General features: G+C 42.2%; 2 protein-coding genes and 1 non-coding gene across 5 annotated transcripts in view; 1 reads left to right on the forward strand and 2 right to left on the reverse strand.

Annotated features, from left to right (window-relative positions):
* Positions 1 to 16,778, reverse strand: part of ATP7A (ATPase copper transporting alpha) — a 30,420-nt gene extending 13,642 nt beyond the window's left edge. For 2 of the 3 annotated variants that reach the window (XM_075435202.1, XM_075435205.1), the window contains exons 1-6: positions 16,712 to 16,778; positions 8,280 to 8,416; positions 4,875 to 5,364; positions 3,394 to 4,128; positions 1,394 to 1,600; positions 195 to 358 (exon numbers count right to left, since the gene is read on the reverse strand). In XM_075435202.1, coding sequence (XP_075291317.1) covers positions 195 to 358; positions 1,394 to 1,600; positions 3,394 to 4,128; positions 4,875 to 5,364; positions 8,280 to 8,387 — 1,704 coding nt within the window. In that variant the 5' untranslated portion in view covers positions 8,388 to 8,416; positions 16,712 to 16,778. Of the gene's footprint in view, positions 1 to 194; positions 359 to 1,393; positions 1,601 to 3,393; positions 4,129 to 4,874; positions 5,365 to 8,279; positions 8,417 to 9,425; positions 9,516 to 16,711 lie in introns of those variants that run through there. The other variant, XM_075435204.1, reaches the window with a different exon arrangement.
* A 761-nt stretch (positions 16,779 to 17,539) lies between these two features.
* Positions 17,540 to 19,780, reverse strand: COX7B (cytochrome c oxidase subunit 7B). Its single transcript, XM_009945230.2, has 3 exons — positions 19,670 to 19,780; positions 18,284 to 18,408; positions 17,540 to 17,733 (listed from the first exon to the last, which is right to left on the reverse strand). The coding sequence occupies exons 1-3, from the start codon at positions 19,704 to 19,706 to the stop codon at positions 17,659 to 17,661; spliced, it is 237 nt and encodes a 78-aa protein (XP_009943532.1). The 5' UTR covers positions 19,707 to 19,780; the 3' UTR covers positions 17,540 to 17,658.
* A 203-nt stretch (positions 19,781 to 19,983) lies between these two features.
* TRNAL-CAA (transfer RNA leucine (anticodon CAA)) lies at positions 19,984 to 20,099 on the forward strand. Its single transcript has 2 exons — positions 19,984 to 20,021; positions 20,054 to 20,099. It is a non-coding gene; the product is annotated as a tRNA-Leu (tRNA).
* The last annotated feature ends 237 nt before the right edge of the window (positions 20,100 to 20,336 follow it).

A 20,336-nucleotide genomic window follows, 5' to 3' on the forward strand; every position in this document is an offset into this window, starting at 1 on the left:
GTGTAGTAGCAAGCCAGCACAGTTGCAGGACAAGACATTGTTTGTGATACATACGTGATGTACTCCTATACTTTATTTTTTGTACATTAAGCTCTATGAAACAATTAACACTTTAGGAAGTGAAGGCTTACACAAGCACGTCCGATAGACAAAAGTAATAAAGATGGGGTGGTTATTTTTAACCAGTAGCTTACAACAAGTTCCAGAATTCCATCTCCTTCCCCACAGTTTTCCATCACTGTAGCTCCAAATCCCAGCTCACGGATGAGCTCTGCAATAGCTGCAGGGTGTATTACAGCAGGATTGTACCTCACTTCTGCCTTTCCTGCCATTAGGGCAACAAGTATTGAATGTATTCCTAGAAAACAAAATGTGTGAATAGCAGACCATGCTTAAGAAAAACACTGCATTTACAGCAACACGATGGCACAATAGCACTCCACTGAAATTGAGAAAGCTACCACATTGTCAGTACAAAGAAAAACTTCATCATTTTTGGAAGACATCAACAATGCAACAAAAGCACCTAAGTGTAGGTGTGACAGATGAAAGTATTACTCCACGTGAGTTGCACGTTTTCAAACAGTCTAATGACTAACATTCAATCCATGCTATACAAAAAGATGATTTTTTTTTTACTTAAAATCAGTTCTTCTAAAATACAGTTCTGCATATTTTTCTGATCTGCATTTACCATTTCTAAAAGTCTTTTCTTCAAGAGAGAACAAGTACGAGAAAGGGTAGATCTAACAACGTGCAATCCTACTGTACACAAAAAGGATTAGATTAATCCAATTTCTAAAATGAAAAAAAAAATTTCAGATTGACTTGGAACACATCCATCTTCATTACAGTAATTAAACACAGTCTACATTAATGACTCTTCATTACATCATAGTCACGCAACTGCTTGTTTCTGCAAACATAATTATCACACCGACAGAAGATAGATGTAGTTGTCCTGACTCGCAGAGCTAAAATTAACTTCTGTCTCTTTAATCTATATTAACACTGTCCCTCTCTAATAGCTCCGTTCCTATTACAGGCACATACGCTTCTGCCTTTAAGTTGCAGACCTGGGCAGGTCCCTCCAGTAGAAAATATTTGTTTTAGTTTCAAAAGGACTCATACTCGACTCCTATATTCTCTTTGGAGCACTCCAACTCCCGCTTTTGCGAAGGCAGCCTCTAGCCAGCATGCCCACAAAGCAGCAGAACGACACTGTTTCCACCCTATGAACCAACACTGAGCAGACGATATTCTCACCATGCAACAGACCAGGAATGGTACTTCTCTTCACAACCCATTCATTAAAAATGCTGCACAAAGGCTAGACGGATTCTCCAAAAAAACCGCTTAGAAACTTAACAGATTGCACGGATACGTATCTCACCGTCTTCTCTTCTCAAGTTTCTCTCAATGTTGGCTACACATGAAGCACACGTCATTCCCGTGACTTGGACATAGCACTTAGACACAGTCTTTGTCTCTTGTCTAGCAAGGTCGGTTGGCGACACTTCGGAGAGAGGCTCGGTTCTGCGAGATTCCAGCTGCACTTTGGGTGAGGGCTGAGCTATTGCCACAGGTAGCTCTGCCCTTGCTGAAAAGGAGATCGTAGTTCAGGATGTTACGAATAGGCATTGCAATGAGATATGAGCCTGTACCACACCAGCCATAAATACATGCTGCTGTAAATTTAGACCAAAAAATAGTAATTGTACACAACCTGTTAATCAGATTCATCCATCTGCCTGTCAATTAAGAGTAAGCAAAAAAAAAAACGACAAAGGGTTCAGCCATTGATTAACCTACTGTTTTTTTTACTATTTTTCCCTTTGCCTTTCCTCATTGTATGTCTTTTCTGTTGCACATCCTTTGCCCTCTTCTGTAGGTTGTAAGCTAAACACCTGCATTAAAACCTTAGTTCTACACACAGTTTTATTAACTTTACCTGAGGCACAAAGCTGAACTTGTAAGCAAGCGCACATTTTGCAAGCAAGCGCACATTTTGCAAGCAAAGTCAGTTGTTTTGATCTTAAGAGAAGGGCTCTCAGACTAGAGACAACTGCTTCTTACAGCAGTTCAGGAGATGCCATGTTTATGCAGGAGCAGTATGAAAGGAATTAAATGGGAGCACCTGACTGCTTCTTCAGTTATTGCCATAAAACAGCTCACGTACTGTATTTCTCAAACTTTAATCTTACTGAATCAAGAAATGGAGCTTCCCTGTCCCCTCAGGAAGCCTCTCTTCCTATAAATATTGGCCTGTATTCTCACCGTAAGTCTTCTACATTCTCCCATCTAGCCATCTGCTCCCACAGTGCAATTACTTTTAGTGTAGCAGTCAGCATCTGCACCGGTTTTGGCTGGGGCAGGGTTCATTTTCTTCACAGTAGCTCGTATGATGCTGTCTTTTGGATCTGTGACCAAGCAGCGTTGATAACACAGGGATGCTTTAGTTACGGCTGAGCAGTACTTACAGAGCATCAACAGCCTTTTCTGCTTCTCACGCTGCCCTGCCAGCGAGTGGCCTAGGGGTGTGCAAGAAGCAGGGAGGGGACACAGCTGGGACAACGGACCCCAGCTGACCAAAGCAACAGGCCATACCGCATGACATCATGCGCAGCGTATAAAGCTGGGCGAATGAGGAGGAGGAAAGGAGAATGTTTGGAGTGATGGCGTTTATCTTCCCAAGTAACTGCTACATGTGATGAAACCCTGCTTTCCTGTACGCGGCTAAACACCTGCCTGCTGATGCAAAGAAATTAATTAATTCCTTGCTTTGCTTGCACATGCAATTTTTGCTTTACCTATTAAACTGTCTTTATCTCAATCCACAAGTTCTCACTCTTTTACCCTTCTCTTCCCCACCCCACCGTGGGGGAGTGAGCAAGTGGCTGGGTGGTGCTTAGCTGCCTACCAGGGATATCCCACAGAAGCATCATTTTCACTTCCTCAGCGATGTCCACACTCTTCAGATTCTTGTCACTCCTCAGTCACGCCTGCGCCTGGTTAAATATCCCTTTCACTAGTCACTCCACAGGAGCCAAGTCTTTGATAATTCACTATTAAAAGAAGTTTCAGCACAGCAATCCGTAACATTCTTCGCAGCTATTACAGCTCCAATTCCGTATTCATGTCATGAATATTATACAATAGCAAACTGAAGCTCCATTTGAGCATCAATATTTATCTGACGTTTGTATTTCCAGACATCTCCACCACTTTTAATCTGATGTATTAAAGGAAGTGCGCCTATATGTAACTATCTGTCAGTGCTTCTCTTGGCAAGCACAAAGTATATGTCAATTGCTAAACTTCACCTTGGGTGGTATCAAATCCTAAACAGAACTGCACAATCCTTCTGAATTGAAAAGTTGAACATGCCGTTACCTGATAAAGATGCATCAAATCCCATATCCTCTATTGAGGATCGCAAGTCTTCCGGGCACGTTTGCAGAGGGTCATATTCTATAGTCCCACTATGATTTGCGAGAGAGACATGAACAGATTTTACACCTGCTTTTTGGGATACCATTCCCTCAATGGACTGCACACACGAGTTGCAAGTCATTCCCTCAATATGTATCACAACAACTTGAGTAAGTGGCTGGCTAGTATCCTTCCAAGCTGGATGAGGAGACTTCAGGGGAGACACCAGCGCAGGGAAAAGTACTACATTTTCACATTCGTCAGGAAGGCTGACTTTAAATGTCTCTGGAGACACTGCCTCTATGGCTTTTCTCAGTACCTCTACGCCAATTAAGTTTGGGTTATAGTTTATAACAGCAGATTTGTTCGCTAATGAAACAACTATACTCGTTACTGATGGGAGTGCTGATATGGTACTCTGAATATTGAGGACACATGAATTACAGTGCATGCCATCAATTCTGAAAGCAATCGTCTTTGTATCATTCCCATTCGAGATTTCTTTCAGTGCTGTCCCAGAGCCTTTGGTCTGAGTATTCCTCAGCCGTTCCAGGTCAACAGCGCTGAGCTTGAGGGGTCTAGGCTTCTTCTTGAAAGAGGCTGTGAAACCCGCAGCCTCAATTTGATGTTTTATTTCTTCTGCTGTAATTAGATGAGGCTGGTAGACAACAACAGCTTCCTGATTGTCCAGGGACACTGAAATTTAGTCAATAAAAGTAAGCTTGCATTACTGCCTTAAGCATAATAAGCACATTGCCCTAAGAGCAACAGATCTGGTCAAAGCTTTCCAACAACGCTTTAAATGCCCAGAAATGTAACTGCAACGGAAAGGAGATTCAATTGGTTTGATAAATACCAGTTTAGTTCTTCAACCATTTTTTGTCTAGTACCACAACAATTCTCAACTGCTCTTTTCCTCCATTTCTTGCTCTTTCCCCAGGACTTTCACAAATGGCATTACTATTTCTTACTACATTTATCCTTTTATCAGGGGTCTGTAGCAACATATTTAGGCCAAAGCTACTTACACAGATAGTCTTGTCTTGCCTTTTAGCCACAATCACATATATGCCAATATTAATTTTTAACTGAACAGAAAATATAAACTAATATTAATTACAATACAAAAAGAGACATCTGGTATCAGAAGTTTCTGTAACTGGTAATAAAATTATGAAACACTACTACTATGGAGCTACTCCAGGCTCTCTACCAAAATACAAAGTAACCGTCAAATACTGTCACACATGTAACAAACAGCCTCACCATAACTAGACCTTTCTTCACGTCAGGTCCCAACTAAACATGTAACTAAATACCTGGAAACGCAAAGAATAACTGTCACACTAAGTTATCTGATCTAAACCCAAGATATCTCCACAAGGCCATCAGAGACCCGCATGGTCAACTTCAATTTACATAAAAATACACTAAGTTTTTACCTTTAATCCGCTGAATTCCTTGCAATTTGCCAATCTTCCCCTCAATGGTGCTGGTGCAGGAATGACAGGTCATCCCCTCCACTTTCAGGCACAGCACAACACTACTTGCTTGAGTCCAGCTGGAATCTTCACAAGTTCCAGGCGTTACTTCTGGTGCAGAGATACTTAAATCTACTCCTGGGACCATTTGGATAATCTGCGTGCCATTTGTAATGGAAGAAATGAAAGTCACCACTGCAGTTCTTTGATCAGAGGACATTTTAACATCCACAATACCTTTGTTCTTGAGCAGCATACTACAAATCTGTTTTGACGTTAGAGCTGACTGAGTAGGAAGTGTAAGAAAAATCGTGTCAGGTAAAACAGGTTGTGGGTTTGAATCAGGTAGTGTAACATCAAATCCCATGTCATATATTGCTTCCTGCAGTGTTGCTGCAGTCTGCAGTTTTGAGTCATAAATGACGACTGCATTCTTATCCTCTAGAGATACCTGCAAGGGAAAATAATGGAACAATTTAGCAAACTGCAGTACTACGAGATGAGAACTAATACTCTGCATGAGACTAGAAAGAGCTTCTGCTTGCATGTATTAGTGATACTTGTCCAGTACAACTGCATCCATCACTACTCACCCTGAGGAGTAAAGCCATACCAATAGCCACCATGAAGTAACTTCCACGCAGCTGTGCAACAGCATGGCTAGAAAGAACAGATTTCCTCCCCTGCCCCGTTTCAGAATCCTTCACAAGTCTGTCTGGCCACTTTTACTTATGACATCCAGACAGCATCAAGGCATTTAGTGAAACTTCCAGAGCCAAACTCTCTTGAATTATGACTAATACAATTCAATCCCAAAAGCAGAACAGCCAATTCTACAGTTACTAGTAATTACCCTTAGGCTACAAGGATGGAAGAAAACACTCTTTGAAAAAACCCAGATTTAAGTAGCAGTGAAAGGAGTCCAGTATTTCTAGGCATCTTAGGCATAGCCTGTCACCCTGCTATGAGAAATAAAGTGCATCAGACTTCACAGAACAAAACTTAATTTTGAAATTTGATGTATGACAAACATTAAAGAAGCTGTTTTTCCTCTCTCATGATTTTGGTGTTCCAGAGACGTCCTGTTTTGGTACTAACCTTTCACATCAGATGGTACAAATATCCTCAATTTAATTTGCTCCCAACTGATGATGTATCAAACACAATTATTGTAGTTTCCAAAAGGGAAGGCTGACGCCTGCCAGAGGCCCAAAACATTATCATTCAATTCTATCTTTCCTCCGGGCAAAGGTACAACCCTAAAGACCACAGTCATGATTAAATTAGACCAGTTAAATCATTTTAAGAACCACCTTTCTTCATTTTTGTCCCAATTATGGGCCTTAGCAGAATTAGCAACATGGACATTTATTGGTTTCATTGCAGTTAGAGGCAAAATAACGTAAATGCAGCTCTGTTTTCTGTATTAGCCATCTAACGTTCATTTCCCTTGCTGACCTAATTCATAATCACTAAACAAAACCCTGTTTTACTATTCTCAAAGATTTTTCTGAAACAAATGATCTGGCTAAATTGAAGTTCTGATGCTGTAATGAGGATAATTACTAAATATGACCTCCAAGTTTCTTACAGTCCTGTTCTACTCAAAGTTTTTTAATATATTTTCCTGCCAAAAGTAGTTTTAGAAATAGTATTTAGCTTTGGAATAAGGTATTTACCTTAAAACCTAAATACAAAACTCATAATACTGTCCTTTTAAAAACCTGCTTCATTCCTTATGTAAAAGGCATCATGGGATGCTCGTTGCCTTTAGTCAACTCAAAGTCTGAATCTCTCCTCCTGTCTCAAGTCATCTATATATTCTCAGAAATTAGCTGAAACACTACAAATGCAAGGCTGACACGATTAAATCTTTTGCTAGAATAAGGGAGAAAGGGAGGGTTCTGAAGTCAGATTATTTGGGGGTATTATTTTACAGGCTGCTTTTAGCCTTTGTTTGACTTCGTGCTTGCAGAGCCCTAGTGATTTATCTGACCATACCATGCTGCAGACATCTGTTAACAGCAGCATCCCTATTTCTAGAGTGGTCTGCTCAGCAACCCTACGTTCTGGTGTCAGAGCATAGCTTTGTACCACGTTAAAGCTCCATTAAAGTTGAAGGAAGATGAAAAATGACATGTCTTGTAAATATTGCTGCTATTCACTAAAATTTCCATGTGCGTACATCAACGCCTACTTCAGGCAAAAGGAAACTGTACTAACTAGCGCATCATTTGCCTTTGTACAGAATCGTGCACCACAATGAGCCCTTCAAAATTAGCGAGAGGTACTGATCACAAGCCCCCCAACTAAGACAGTGCACCCTATCCTGGGAAGGAGAGTGTTCATCTAAGACACATCCACTAAAACAGAAATTATCTTTTGATCAAACCAGGAAGATATTACTTTCTTTAGAGTAAAATCAACCACTACAGAATGTTGTGGCATAATTTCAGAATCTAGATGCTAAGAAATTAAACTCTGATTTTTCTGTTGCTGCTATTGTTAGGACTGTTCTTTCCAGCATAAATTAAATCCTAAAACTAGCAGTAATCTCCCAGCGTTTAAACTGTTTCCATTATTAAAGCTACTGTAAAATGATGTGCTGTGTAGGAATAACGAACTCACCCTGGAATATTCTGCAGTCCACTATTTTGCCCATCATACCAATATTTTGTTAGTATTTTTTCTATCTCCTCTGAGCTAAGAAAACCATTAAAATCAAGCCAGATCAAGGAAGTCTAGGTTACAGGCAAACCAAGTAGCTCTGTTAACAGTTCAAAACTACAGTTGTGCTGCTCTTTCATTTTTTCATGGACAGTACAAAGGAAAGGAAACTTCTAATGCTTGAAAGAGCTAGCAAGACTTTCCTTTGTCACCTGGATTACCTGCTACTCTTATTTCATGAACCACAACAAAACAGCTTTGTCACGGTAGGTCAACTACCACATGATTAACTGGACACCTCAAGCCCACAAATGCTTCTGAACCTGTGCCAGTGACCTCTGTGTACTATCAGTCTGAAAGAAAAGGCTTGGAGGCTTGTGAGCAAATACTGACATTTATTACTATTCTTACTTTTTTTTTTTTTTTACTTTTTTCTCATTACTTCACAACACTGAATTAATTGTAAAGCAGACAATTACTTAAGAGTAACAGGCAGCGACTTAGCTCCCACTGCAGTAAAGCAAGCACTCTTTTTTCTCTTACACCGGAAACACGCAAATGCCATTCTAACATCAGCTTCCCAGGAAAAGTACAGAACATACTCTTTCCACGTATTTTCCTCCTCCCTTGGTCCATAGTTCATCATGGTTTCTCATACCAGAGCAAAGCTTTGTAAGAAATAGTGACAGCATTACTTACTTTAATGTTGTGGATACCATTCATCTTCCCAACATGCTGTTCAATGGTTTGAACGCAGGAGTTGCACGTCATCCCCTCCACACCGATGACGATGGATTTTGCCTCCATTGTGAAATTTTACTCAAGTCTTCTCATTGCTGTTGGCCAAAAACAATTAAGACATTTCACATAGATTGAAATAAAAACAGGGATTTAACAGATTGTGTACTTGGCCACATGTAACTATTAGGTGTCAAAATCTGAGCAAAGCTGAACAGGAAGAACTTTAGGTATTTATTCCTATGAATTTTCAAAAAGGGAAAGCGTTCAGACGTTTATTATTTGATTTGTGCTACAACTGAGATCATTTAATCATATGCAGCAAGCTGTGATACACCGGTGTGTCGAGAGGAAACTACAGGGAGAAGCAAGCGAGAAAGAGAGGCAGCAGCTCTTGGAATGCTAGAACAACAGAGGACAGCATGCAAGTCAGTGGCACAGGTGATGGCCATGTCTTTCCACATTTATACCTCGTACATTATCCTATGCTAGCAAAACCAAGTGATACTAGAATTAGCCCTAAGAAGCACATCAAGTTTTTTTCCACATCTCATTCAGAACAGTATAATTTCTGCTCCTCTGAAGATTATAATTATTTTTTCTTATGAAAATAAGCCCAGAAAAAAAATGACTGAACCTAAATTAAACTAATTTGTAGAAATATCAGCTAATGCAAAGGATTTTCATCCACTGCACAAACTGCTACGTAATAGAGGGCAAAAGAAATTATTTCCAGGTGTTTTTTTTTTTTTTAACCTTTTGAAAATTTGCCTTATTTTTTCCAATGACAGAGAGGTTAGTGACCAGGAAAAATGATCCCCGTCGACTGTTTAATGTTTGGCTGCAGTGGAAGCAAATTTTGCTGATTAACTAAACAGCTAAACTTAAGTGCATGCTTAACTTGTTTTTTTGTCCTGGGGACTTAACTTGGAAAACTAAATTACATTAAGTATTAACAATGTTTAATAAAATAAATTTTCTTGCTCCTTGGTGGCATTTCAGAACTCTTCCCTGTTATAGAAGGCCTGAAAGTTTCTGGTTTTGCTTTGAGACCTGCTACAAACCATGCAAGAATACAAGGACGTTTCATCATAGAAACTGGCTTACCTCACTGATGCACAAAACTGAATGTTGAAGCTTAATCAACAAGAAGACAGTATGAACCTCTGAATTAGTGAACATTCCAATAGATGAAATATCTATTTTTCCTTTTAACTGCATTTTGCGTGAAGAGCCAGGAACACACCACAAATTCCTGTCAGCCACTAACCTGTGAGAGGATTTAACTATAATTTTTAGGTCAAAAAAGAAAAAAACTTTAACTACGTAAAACCCATGAAAGATCGTCCGAGAAGTTGATTTTAAATATTAATTTTCCTAATGCATCTCCTAAAACTCTCCAATAACCAGCTAATTCCTCTAATCTGTGGCATGAATCTTTGTATTCAGATAGGCAACAAGAGTTCTGTTCAAGAACTATGCAGTAAATGACCAGACAAACCACGAATCATCACACATTAATGACAAGCATGCCTAATGGATGGTAATGTTTGGCAATGCATAAAGGAAACCTTGTAGCCACAACAACTTTGAACACCTGCGTGCAACACCATAGGAACCTTTTTCACTGACGCCTGCGGAAAGCGTGAGCAGCACTCCCACAGATATTTAAATCTGATCAGCACCTTGAACAACCTGTGATATCTGACTTTCCTGAGAGGCATCAGGTATTTACTCTGGGTGCCTTGTAAACTGCTAGCGCTTCATCGTTCCATCCCAACAACGGATGAAGTTAGGAAGCGTCAGGGCTGCGAGCACACCTCGAGACTGCTGCTGGCTGTGGGATCAGAATCAAAAGCCACGTCCTGCTCTCGCCCCGCATCTGGATGCGGGTGCACGCAGGACGGATGGCAGCACAATGAGGTCTCAGTGCCAGGAGACAGACAGAAGAGCTCCCACAAAGCGGGGCCTCAGGCAGTGAGAGCTTTGGTTATCGCTAAGGCTGGCTAAGAAAACAGCATTAACACCTGCACTGGCTGTACTAACACATACATAGTTATATATATATATATATAGCTATAGTCAGTAGAAAACAGCAGTGATTAGTTTTTGTTACTAAGAAGAGAACAGAAATAAGACAACTCTACCCAAAGCGTTATTACACATCTCACTTTGCACCCATTTGTACAAGATCCAAGTTATCAGAAACACACACACGCAAATATTTGTATGTAAATATTCACACATTACAGAAATACAGAACTGTCACTTGACACACAAGAGAATTATGAATCATCAGAAGAGTGTATTTTAAGCAATCTTCATATGGTAAGTCCTTTCTCAGGCTCATCTGCCCACTCAGTTACAAGATATTTTTAAAAACACCACAAAGCTACCTAAGAAAATACATGCTTTCATGTAATCATATTGAAACATGTTCCTTACTGACTACTGCAGTTCTTCCACAAATTATGCTCTGTCCATACAGAGCAACAAAGGCGTAATTGTATCTCCAGTCAGGGAGCAAGGCTGAAATGAAGTATCAAAAAATACTGGACTTACAGTGTGTTTCCTGAGCACAACCAGACCCATACAACTAACTGAGACACAATAGTCTGTCACAGACAGAGTCAATCTGTCCTCTAGTAAGGTCTGGACAGAAGTGAATTTGAAAGCATTTCAGGTACCTGCTCAACATGAACCGCCCTGACAACTGCACTATTACTGCGTCTTGAAAAAAAACACAAAGTAAGGAAATACTCTGGCTGCGAGCTGCCATCTAAAATACTCGAAGGTTGGTAAGATGTTGCCTTGGATGGGAGCTGGGGTACAGCTGTACGGGAGTCTGAGAAAGTCTGCTGAGCTCCCGGCTGTCTGGCCTGCTCTTCAGTTTAAGAGACACAAGCTACAGTACAATAATACCCATTATCACAAGATAGTAGCACACAGTGTTAGTCTTTCTGCAAGTCATCCGTCAAACTAACAGCGGGCACACGTGTAACATGGTGAACTAATACTATTACAGCAGCCATCAGCACTGCTACTGAATGCCCACCAATACATTAAAAAAATTAGCCACTTACATATGTAAAAATTCTTTTTTTAAGATCTACTATTATTATAGTTTGTTACAGATGAAGTATCTCCTCCATCTTCTCAGTCTATTTCCTCGCCCTTCTGCTGTTCATTTCACATATAATCACTTCCACCATTTTTCACACGGCCTCATGTTTTCCGACTTAAAAGGTAGCATGTGGAAAGAGAAATAGGAATTATTAGAGCTATTCTGCCTTAGTGGCCCAAGTAACTCAATAAAGTTTGTAAAATGACTTTGATATGATGGATAGTATTTACAGCAGCAGAAGAAAATACTCTGACTGCAGTAATTCAGGACCACTTATAAAGAATGTTAGAATCCTATTCTGTCAATAGAATGTCCTGTTCATGTTTCAACTGTATGCTTCACACAGACACAATCTTTCCTTTAAAATAAAACACACCATCTGCTGTTTGTGTTTGGATTTAAATAAAATATCAAAAGCAATCAAGCTTCAATCATTCCACTGCCCCAAGAATATTTTTTGTTGGGTTGGTGAGTTTTTTTAAAGACTGCTCTGCTAGGATGAACTGATCAGGGCCCCATGGCGTTAGGCACCGCATCAAGACAGTAGAGAAAATCCTGTCCGGGAAGAGACTGTAACTAAATAGGCAAAAAGCACAAAGGCATAAAAGAAAAAAAAATTCACTTTTTTTTTTTTTTACCCCTCAAGGCCATAAAATACTAGGACTGAATCCAGAACTTCCATCATTGAATTTAGCTGTTGGATCAAACCATCCCTTCGTTTTGTTCTGACAATTAAGAAAACCTACTGGATGCAATACGTGTATCATTAACAGCTCTCTGTCCCCAGGGAAGACAACAAATAAGGTTTTTTATTTACTTTGTTGCAAGTTGCTAACAGTTTTCATACGATTTTTAAAAACCGGCTGTTCTCTAAAAAATGAGATATGTCCAAACCTACAAGTAGAAAATAAGCCATTTGTACGCAATACTGTCTCTCCACATCAGTTACATTACATTATTGACATTAAATTGAGAAACAGCACATTCCAAGTCTCAGTTTTCTGTACAGTCTTACTGAGATTTCTGGAGACCAATTTGCCTGGATTTCCACTACTCCTGGTGTCTTATAGAGATCTTGTTCTCAACAGAAAGTATTCGGTTAATACACAGTACATACACATCCTTTCCCCCCCCCTTACAAAACGCTCAGGACAATGAGTTAAATTTAAAAGCTAATGCATAATTAAACCCGAGACAGTATTTGACCTTGTTATATTCTCTTTAACTTAGAACACTCCAACTCCCTTATGAGTGCTTCCTGGTAGAAACACTTTGGCTGAAACTTAAAAGAAGTATCTTTGTCATAATTTCCTCCTTCTGACAACATTAAACTAAGGAAAATTCATGGCTAAGCAGCCTGAAAAATATTTGTTACACCAATAAATCATGACTAGCTGCACACAAGTGGTGTACAACTTAATCCTAGTTCTCCTTCTATGCATTAATATTTTACCAAGTTCACATGAAAATGGATGCAGAAGTCAAAAGATCTGCATGAGGCTCTGCAGCAATCTGTGCATATTACAGTGATGGCTTGAACTTGGAACACCCTGTTTCCTCACTCTTGCCATCCATCACTTTTTTTTAAAAATTTTTTTCATGTATATATAAAAAAATGCGTATACACACATGTGTGTATATATGCATTAGCTCAAAAGAACCTCCCTGTACAAGGGACAGTTATGGTTCTGGCAGGATGCAGCTGAAACAATCAACAAATCTAAAACTTCTGTAATACCTAAAAAGCATTCTAGGTGACAACACACATTTTATAAGCTGACACTGAAGATCTCAATTATTACCACTGACCACAAAGCAAATGACTGCTAGTAAATAACTTGTAATTCAAAGTTATCACGGACATATTCTTTTAAGTGAGATGCTACCCAAGTTATGGATCATACACCGTCTTAGAGAAAAATAATGGTTTTATTCTTAACTAATGCTTTGCTCCATCTATAAAACACCTTCACCGTCAGTTAATAAAGCATTTTAGGATTTGACGGTGCAAACAAACGGCAGGCCCCCCCCCCCCTTTAATCTAGCAGCTATGTATTTAGAGTACAAGAAATCCAAAGGCTTCAACTCCACTACTGCTGTTTTGGAATATCACCTAATGCGGCTTCATCTTACAAAGAGCCTTAGCTTTCAACCAACTTCGTAAAAGCTTATTGTATTCTCTATTATACTATTTACTGCTTAATACCTTTGGAACTCCCATTTTCTATTCTCTTGCATCACTTTCACCCGTGTTTTGCAGCACACAAGGTGGTAGTACTTCCTCGTTTGTATAACACCATCAATGAAGTGTCAGAGCCCTAGAAATAATCCGGCTCTGCAACAGAGCTGAACACTGTAGGCTACATGCGGAGAAGCAAGGCTCACTGACGGAACACGAGGTGTACAAAGGATAAAACCAAAACGGTATCTGGGAATAGAGAGAAGCCCTTGAATGTTTTTTTCAGCTACAATCAGAGGCTTAACGCCTGGGTTGCCTGTGTGCAAGTTAAAATCCAAACATTTCGTTTTCTTTAAGAAAGTCAACTAGTGTTTCTATTCAGTGAATGAAGCAACAAAAAGGGATATTTCTACTTCAACAGCAATTTCTTCCTGTGGAAAGGAAAATTACAGAGTGATCAAGCACAAGGTGACCAAGAAACTCACATTCAACTCCCCATCGTGGGTTTTTTTTTATGTGCTAAAGCAGTCTTTTTAAGTAAAAAATCTGAAGCAAGAAATTTGCTGAAGTCAAAGTTAAGTCATTCACAACCTCATACTATAAAAAAAAAAAAGAAAAAAAGAAAAGAAAATATGAGCAACTTAAAGATGAAGTTACACCACTGTTAAAATCCAGACCCTCATTTTGCCCCACAAAAAACACCTCAGTGCTTCTAACGAGCCAGGCACCGCAGTGCAACACAGCGCTGTGTGCCACAAACATGCTCTGTGCCTTTTCTAGGATCAGTAAGGACATATAACCGAGAAGCACACAATGCTTCTGCTTAAGTGTTCAACTTCAGTTTTCAACAAGTTTTCCATCTATAATTATATCGAATTTACAGCTGCTGAAACTGAAAGAGGTCAGAGCTAGGCAAAAAAACCCCACACAAACACCAGAATCTGTCAGATTTAACTACAGTCTTTAGACTTTATTAAATAATTTCTAAACAACTGAGTCTTACTTCATAGATTGCTTTAAGCAGCAGAAAGAGAAATTACTAGTTATATTAAATGGAAAAAGGTACCTGTTCCTAAAAGTCTGCAAAGACCTATGAAAAAGAGCAAAGGACAGCACGAAAGGAAAAAGCTGTATCACCTCATCCTTGGGCTTATCAAAGTGCTGGGAACGGGTTACAGGAGATCCGGTCCAATACGAAAGAACAGGGGTTTATTATGTTCATTGGTAAGCAGATACATTTGAAAGTACGACGAGATATACAAGGCTTAATGATCGAGGAAGAAACTGCACATCTGTAATAAATATGTGTCAGACAGCTATGTGATACTCTAAATAGGTCGTAATTCATGTTGCTCAAGACTCACAAGTCTTGCTTGGTCAGCAGACTACAGAAGTTGCTCCAAGGGACTTTATTTCTATAGAAGCTGAGTGAAAAAAATGTACACATTGAAAGCATTCTACTTTGCTTCTAACAGGAGTTTTATAATACTTGAGACCAAATCTTTGCAAATCCTTTTACTTGTTCATGTCCTTCCACTACTTCTTCAGGTCAGATTTTTGAAGAACATGAACGTTCCCCTGGAAGTATCATAGCAAATATTAGGAACAGAATGTAATTTATAAACTCTTGTTGTGTGAGCATACTAGGGCCAACTGGGGCTCCTCGTTCCTGATCTTAGCCTCAACATACACAGCAGAACAATGTGGAATGCATCATACAAGCCAAAACAAGTAGAATAAAATAGCAAATGACAAGCAATGGTAGCCTTTGCTTTCCTGGTTTGTCATCTGGGAAGGAAAAAAGCTTCAGGTCTTTTCTCTACAACAAAATACACTACAATTATTAATTCGCAATCAAATTGTGTCCGCACCCACACACTGCATCGTAATACACACAACTAACTTCTACACCATCAAACGGCAAAAATTCTTTCTTGCTCTATTGACATCCACAAATACAATTAAGTATTTAAGTACAGAAATGCAATCCTTGGTGACTGTAGAAAAGATTTTAAGAAACTTTACACTAACAAAAATTGTGTGCAAGTTCCAGAACACGGATACAGAGAGGCAACAGTTAAGCTACATTTGCTCTTGCTCATTTTCATGAGATTTTACCCCAAAGCATTGTAAACAACTATTTGCCCTTTTCCAGAATATTTGCGTGATGTTTTTAATGAAAACATTAGAAAAATGTACTTGCGCCCAGCATGCTGCCAGCACAAGGCAAAAAGCCAAGTCAGATATTTCACGGGTACAACAAGTCAAGCAGCTCAGGTTCAAAAAAAATTACCTTGGAGAAGAGGCTCAGCGACTTGTGCGTTCAAATTAATTTTAAGTCTTTCTCTGCAGATCAGCGAGGGTACAAAAGGTGATTCGCCAAGACCAGCAGCGAGCACACACTTACTGCACACCAAGGAGACCCCACAGGCGGGTGCCCACTGATCAGGACGGGCTCCGACGCCTCCCTCCAGCCCCCCCCTCGACGCCGCTCAACCTGCTGACGTCGGCTGCACCCCCAGGGAGCCCCGGGAGTGCCGATGCGGCTCTTTCCCACCGGCGTCTGCCCAGCACCGGGGGAAAACCGGAGGAGGGAGCAGCTTGCGCGGAGCGAAGTGGTTGAACAGGAAATACCGTTCCGGATCCAGAGCTGTGTTTTGGATCCAGAGCCCTCGCTAGGTCGGTCCGCGCCTGAAACGCTAAGCATCCCCCCCCCCCAGCCCAGGCGAACGCCCCCGGGCTGAGCTTCACCGCGCGGCCCGCCTCAGAGCCGGGGGGCCCGCGCACCTCCTCGTCCCCCCGAAGCGCCAGGAGGTTGCCGGAGAGACCCGCGGCCGAGCCGAAGCCGCTCTCTTCGGGCTTGGCCCCGCTCCGGGGCGCTGCTGAGGGGCGGCCCGTTCCCGCCTCAGGCAGGGGAGCGGCGGGGCCTCCCCGCCCTGCGCTGAGGGGACACGTAGCGCCTCAGTCCGCGGGAAGCGGCGGGCAGACCCCCTCCCCGCAGCCCCGGCTCCGCCTTGCCCCCGCGACCGGGGAAGAGGAGGGACCCCCCGGGGCTGGGGGGGGGACACGGGACCCGAGGACCGCACTTACCGGAGGCTCCGGGCGGCGCGCGCTGCCTCTCCCCGGCGCGGGGCCGCGCCTGGCACTTTGCCCCATGGCGATCCGCCCCGCCCCGCCGGGAGCGCGCCGCCACGTGACCCGGGGGCGCCGCAGGCCACGTGACGGCGGAGGCACCGCCCGCCCCGCTGAAGCAGCCGGTAGCGCCGGCCGCCATCGTCCCCGCAGCCGCTGGCCACGCCAGGGCTTTCACCTCCGCGCCGGGGAGGAACTGGTAATTAAAGCCTCTGAGGAGAGCGAGGGCAGCCATCTCGTGCATCTCTGCTGTATCGAAAGGCAGGGTAGGTGTGGTTTTGAGGCTAACTCGGAGCTTTAGGGTCTGCACCAGCCCCTCATCTATTTCCTAATGAGCTTTGATCACACAGGAACTCATTAATACAAGTCTCATTTCTCTCGGCACCAGCGAGCAGCAGTGCTGGGACACTGCCTCCTTCTGTGGGCGCCTCTGACTCGATAATTTAAGTCCTTTACCACTCGCGGACGCCTCGGAGAGAAGCGGCTTATTTGCAGTGACTCAAGCCATAAAAACACTTCTGCGGGAAAAAAAACGGGATCTCAGCTTTGTCGTTCGACGTGCAGCAGAAGCCAGAGGTGAAGCGATGGGAACTCCGTGGGATGAACGCACGGCAGGTTCATTCAAGCGCACAACTGTACAATGTTTTGGATTTGTCCATTAGCCACAATCTACCTTTACTGGAACAACTGGAACTACCTAAAATATGATTTAATTATCTTGAATTTTTACACTGTTTCTTACACTGCAGCAGACACTGAGCATAAAGGAAACCCCAAAGAGCCAGGCAGTTTTCCAGGTATGTTTATTAGACCAGGAATGCCACTGCACAAGTGACGGAACAAATGCCATTACGCGATCATTTTTTCAGTGAAAGTTTAGACCAGTTCATTATAAGCAGAGGCTGTTACTCCCTCCATTCTTTCGGCGTGACCCTGCCAACAGGTGACAAGCCCCACTCCATTCCACCTTTTGTAAATACCTGTAGGAGGATAAAAATCAAAATTATTGACTCAGAAATCAAAGAAACCTTCCAATAGAGGGGTAATTCTATTGTTTTCAGTTTAGATTTCTTGCATTAGAACATGACATCTCATTCACTTTGTAATAAAGCAAGTGGAATACATTTATATTGAATAATGTCAAAATACTTAATTTCTCTATTTCAAAATACCTAGTTTCAGAACAAAGAATCTGGAATGTAAAACCCCATCACCATACTGTTATTTTCATCTATAAATTTATTCTGCTAAAATCTCTACCTGTACAGCTTCGAAATCCCAAGTAAAATAGAGAACACTTGTGTTTCTACTACATTTTAAAATCAAACGATACACAGAAATTTGTCTAACAATATCAAAATATGAACTAACACGACTTTCACCTCTGTCACGTTACTATTCACTTACACAAAAAGCTCCTGAATTCTGACCACTTCAGTAATTTGAAACAATTAAGCCCTTGTGAAACTTAATAGCTTCCAAGTTTACAGCTACAGTCACAACAGAGCAGTGAAAAAAAGGACAACTTACATATCCCCAGACAGCAGTACAAACTACAGCTCCACCAAGGAGTACCAGGTTTCCGTATTTATCATGAAAGTCAGGCTCATATTTACGATGAGCTTGTCTTACTGCAGTATGCCGAATGCCACGAGCTAATGAATGTTAAAGAGAATTAGAAGTACAGACATAAATATATATTCAAACTATTCACAGTCATCATCTCCCACCAACAGAATGGCGAGTGTAAGCATTAAAAGACTTTAAAAAAAAAAGCTGAAAAAAATTTAATTTTTGGGCTTAGGGCTTTGGAACGATTCCAAAACACAAGCAATACAGAAGCCTTGCATTTCATTTCAGCTCTGCCAGTTTCTCTCCAGAAAGTTATTCCTCAAGTCTAACTCCAGTAAGAAAATCCTCTAAGCTACCTTTTTCATTACTATGTTTTCTTTGGGTCCTCAGTGTGGAAGGTCAAGTCCACTTTGAAGCATTACTATTTCTCCAATAAAATATTTTCTTTAGTACTTAAACATTGCAGATTTCTATATGTAAGTATCTATATCATCAGTATCTGTACCCAACATAAGCATTTTCAGGATGAAGCTCACCATGAAATTGAGGGGCTGAAGGTAGTGGGCAACACCCTTCTCATTCCTTCAAGATTTCTGAAGGGAGGGGAGGGAGGCGGAGAAGGCAGTAGAAGTAACTGTGGGCCTTCACATGAGGTAAATAATAGTGAACGAAATACAGGAGGATATTTTCAGATGACAGAACGTATGGTGTATGTGATAAATGTGCACTGTAAAAAGTACTTATTAAGGAGAAAACAGAGTGAAGAATCAGACCACCAAAACACAAACCTTCAAAACAGAGAAATTGCTTAGACATTTTGTTCAAAGCATTTGACCAGACAGCGATCCATGCGCAAAGACACATTACAAAACATAAACACCGAAAGCTCAGCACGTTTATTTTAGGCGCATGCAGCTCGCGCTAAGCACATCGTGAAGGTCTGAGAGGACCGGGTTAAGCGCTGGGGAGTCTATCACTGGAGGGGTAACTTCACCCTTAAGGGCTGGGCCTTGACTACACCTCGCCACCTCAGGCTACGAGCCCTGCATGTGCCTGCGGGTAATATCAAGGAAGAAAAGCACCGAGGAACGGAACCCAAGGTCAGCTCAAGTAACAGTAGCTAGGAGATAAAAGAGGCAGGAAAAAAGGAAGGGGGGGGAAAAAAAGGCAGCGGAGGAAGGACGACGAGACAGCCGCCCTCACGACCCTCCCCAGGGGTGAGGCGAGCCCAGGGACTGCTCAGGGACAGCCCTCGCAGGGAAAGCAAGGCAAGAAACCGGGCAGGGACAAAACCGCCTAATCCCGAGAAACCCCCCCAGCGCATCCGCGCTCCTCCGGACTTACCGGTGAGGTTCAGAGCAGCCCTGGCCACGGGGAACATGCTGACGGGCGGGACGCCGGTACCCTTGGCGAGCGGTGAAAAACAAAATGGCCGCGCCGGAAGTGGGCGTTGCGCCGCGCTGCTGAGCCCTGTGGGTAACGCGGCCGCGCAGCGTTCCCGCTGCCGCCGAGCCACAGTCGCGGAAGCTCCTTAGCCGTGGGAGAGAGACCCGGGCTGCTCTCCGGCTCGGAAGCGCTCTCCGCGAAGAGCCGGGGAGCGCGGGGAAGCGGCGCGGCGGCGGCGCTAAGAACCTCCCGGCAGCAACGATTGTCGCAGTGTCAGGATGGCCGAGTGGTCTAAGGCGCCAGACTCAAGGCGTTGCGCGCCTTCCCGTGGCGGGTTGGGTATTCTGGTCTCCGTATGGAGGCGTGGGTTCGAATCCCACTTCTGACACAAATTTTTTTCCTGTGAGAATTTAAATTCATAAAATTGCCTAAGGGCTAAAACCAGAGGTTTTAGTGCAAACATTGCAGCGAGGCCCGCGGCGCCAGAAATAATTCCCACAGAAACGCTCTGGAGCGCCTCAGCCATTCCCCAGCGGCTGAGGACTCCCCCAGCGCGTTTACGATTTTAGCAATCTTTTTAACCCGTGACCCAGCAAACGCGCGTAAAATTAATCAAGCGCGCGCC

The sequence above is a fragment of the Opisthocomus hoazin genome, chromosome 14 (genome assembly GCF_030867145.1).
Source record: "Opisthocomus hoazin isolate bOpiHoa1 chromosome 14, bOpiHoa1.hap1, whole genome shotgun sequence".
In the NCBI taxonomy this organism is placed as follows: Eukaryota; Metazoa; Chordata; class Aves; order Opisthocomiformes; family Opisthocomidae; genus Opisthocomus; species Opisthocomus hoazin.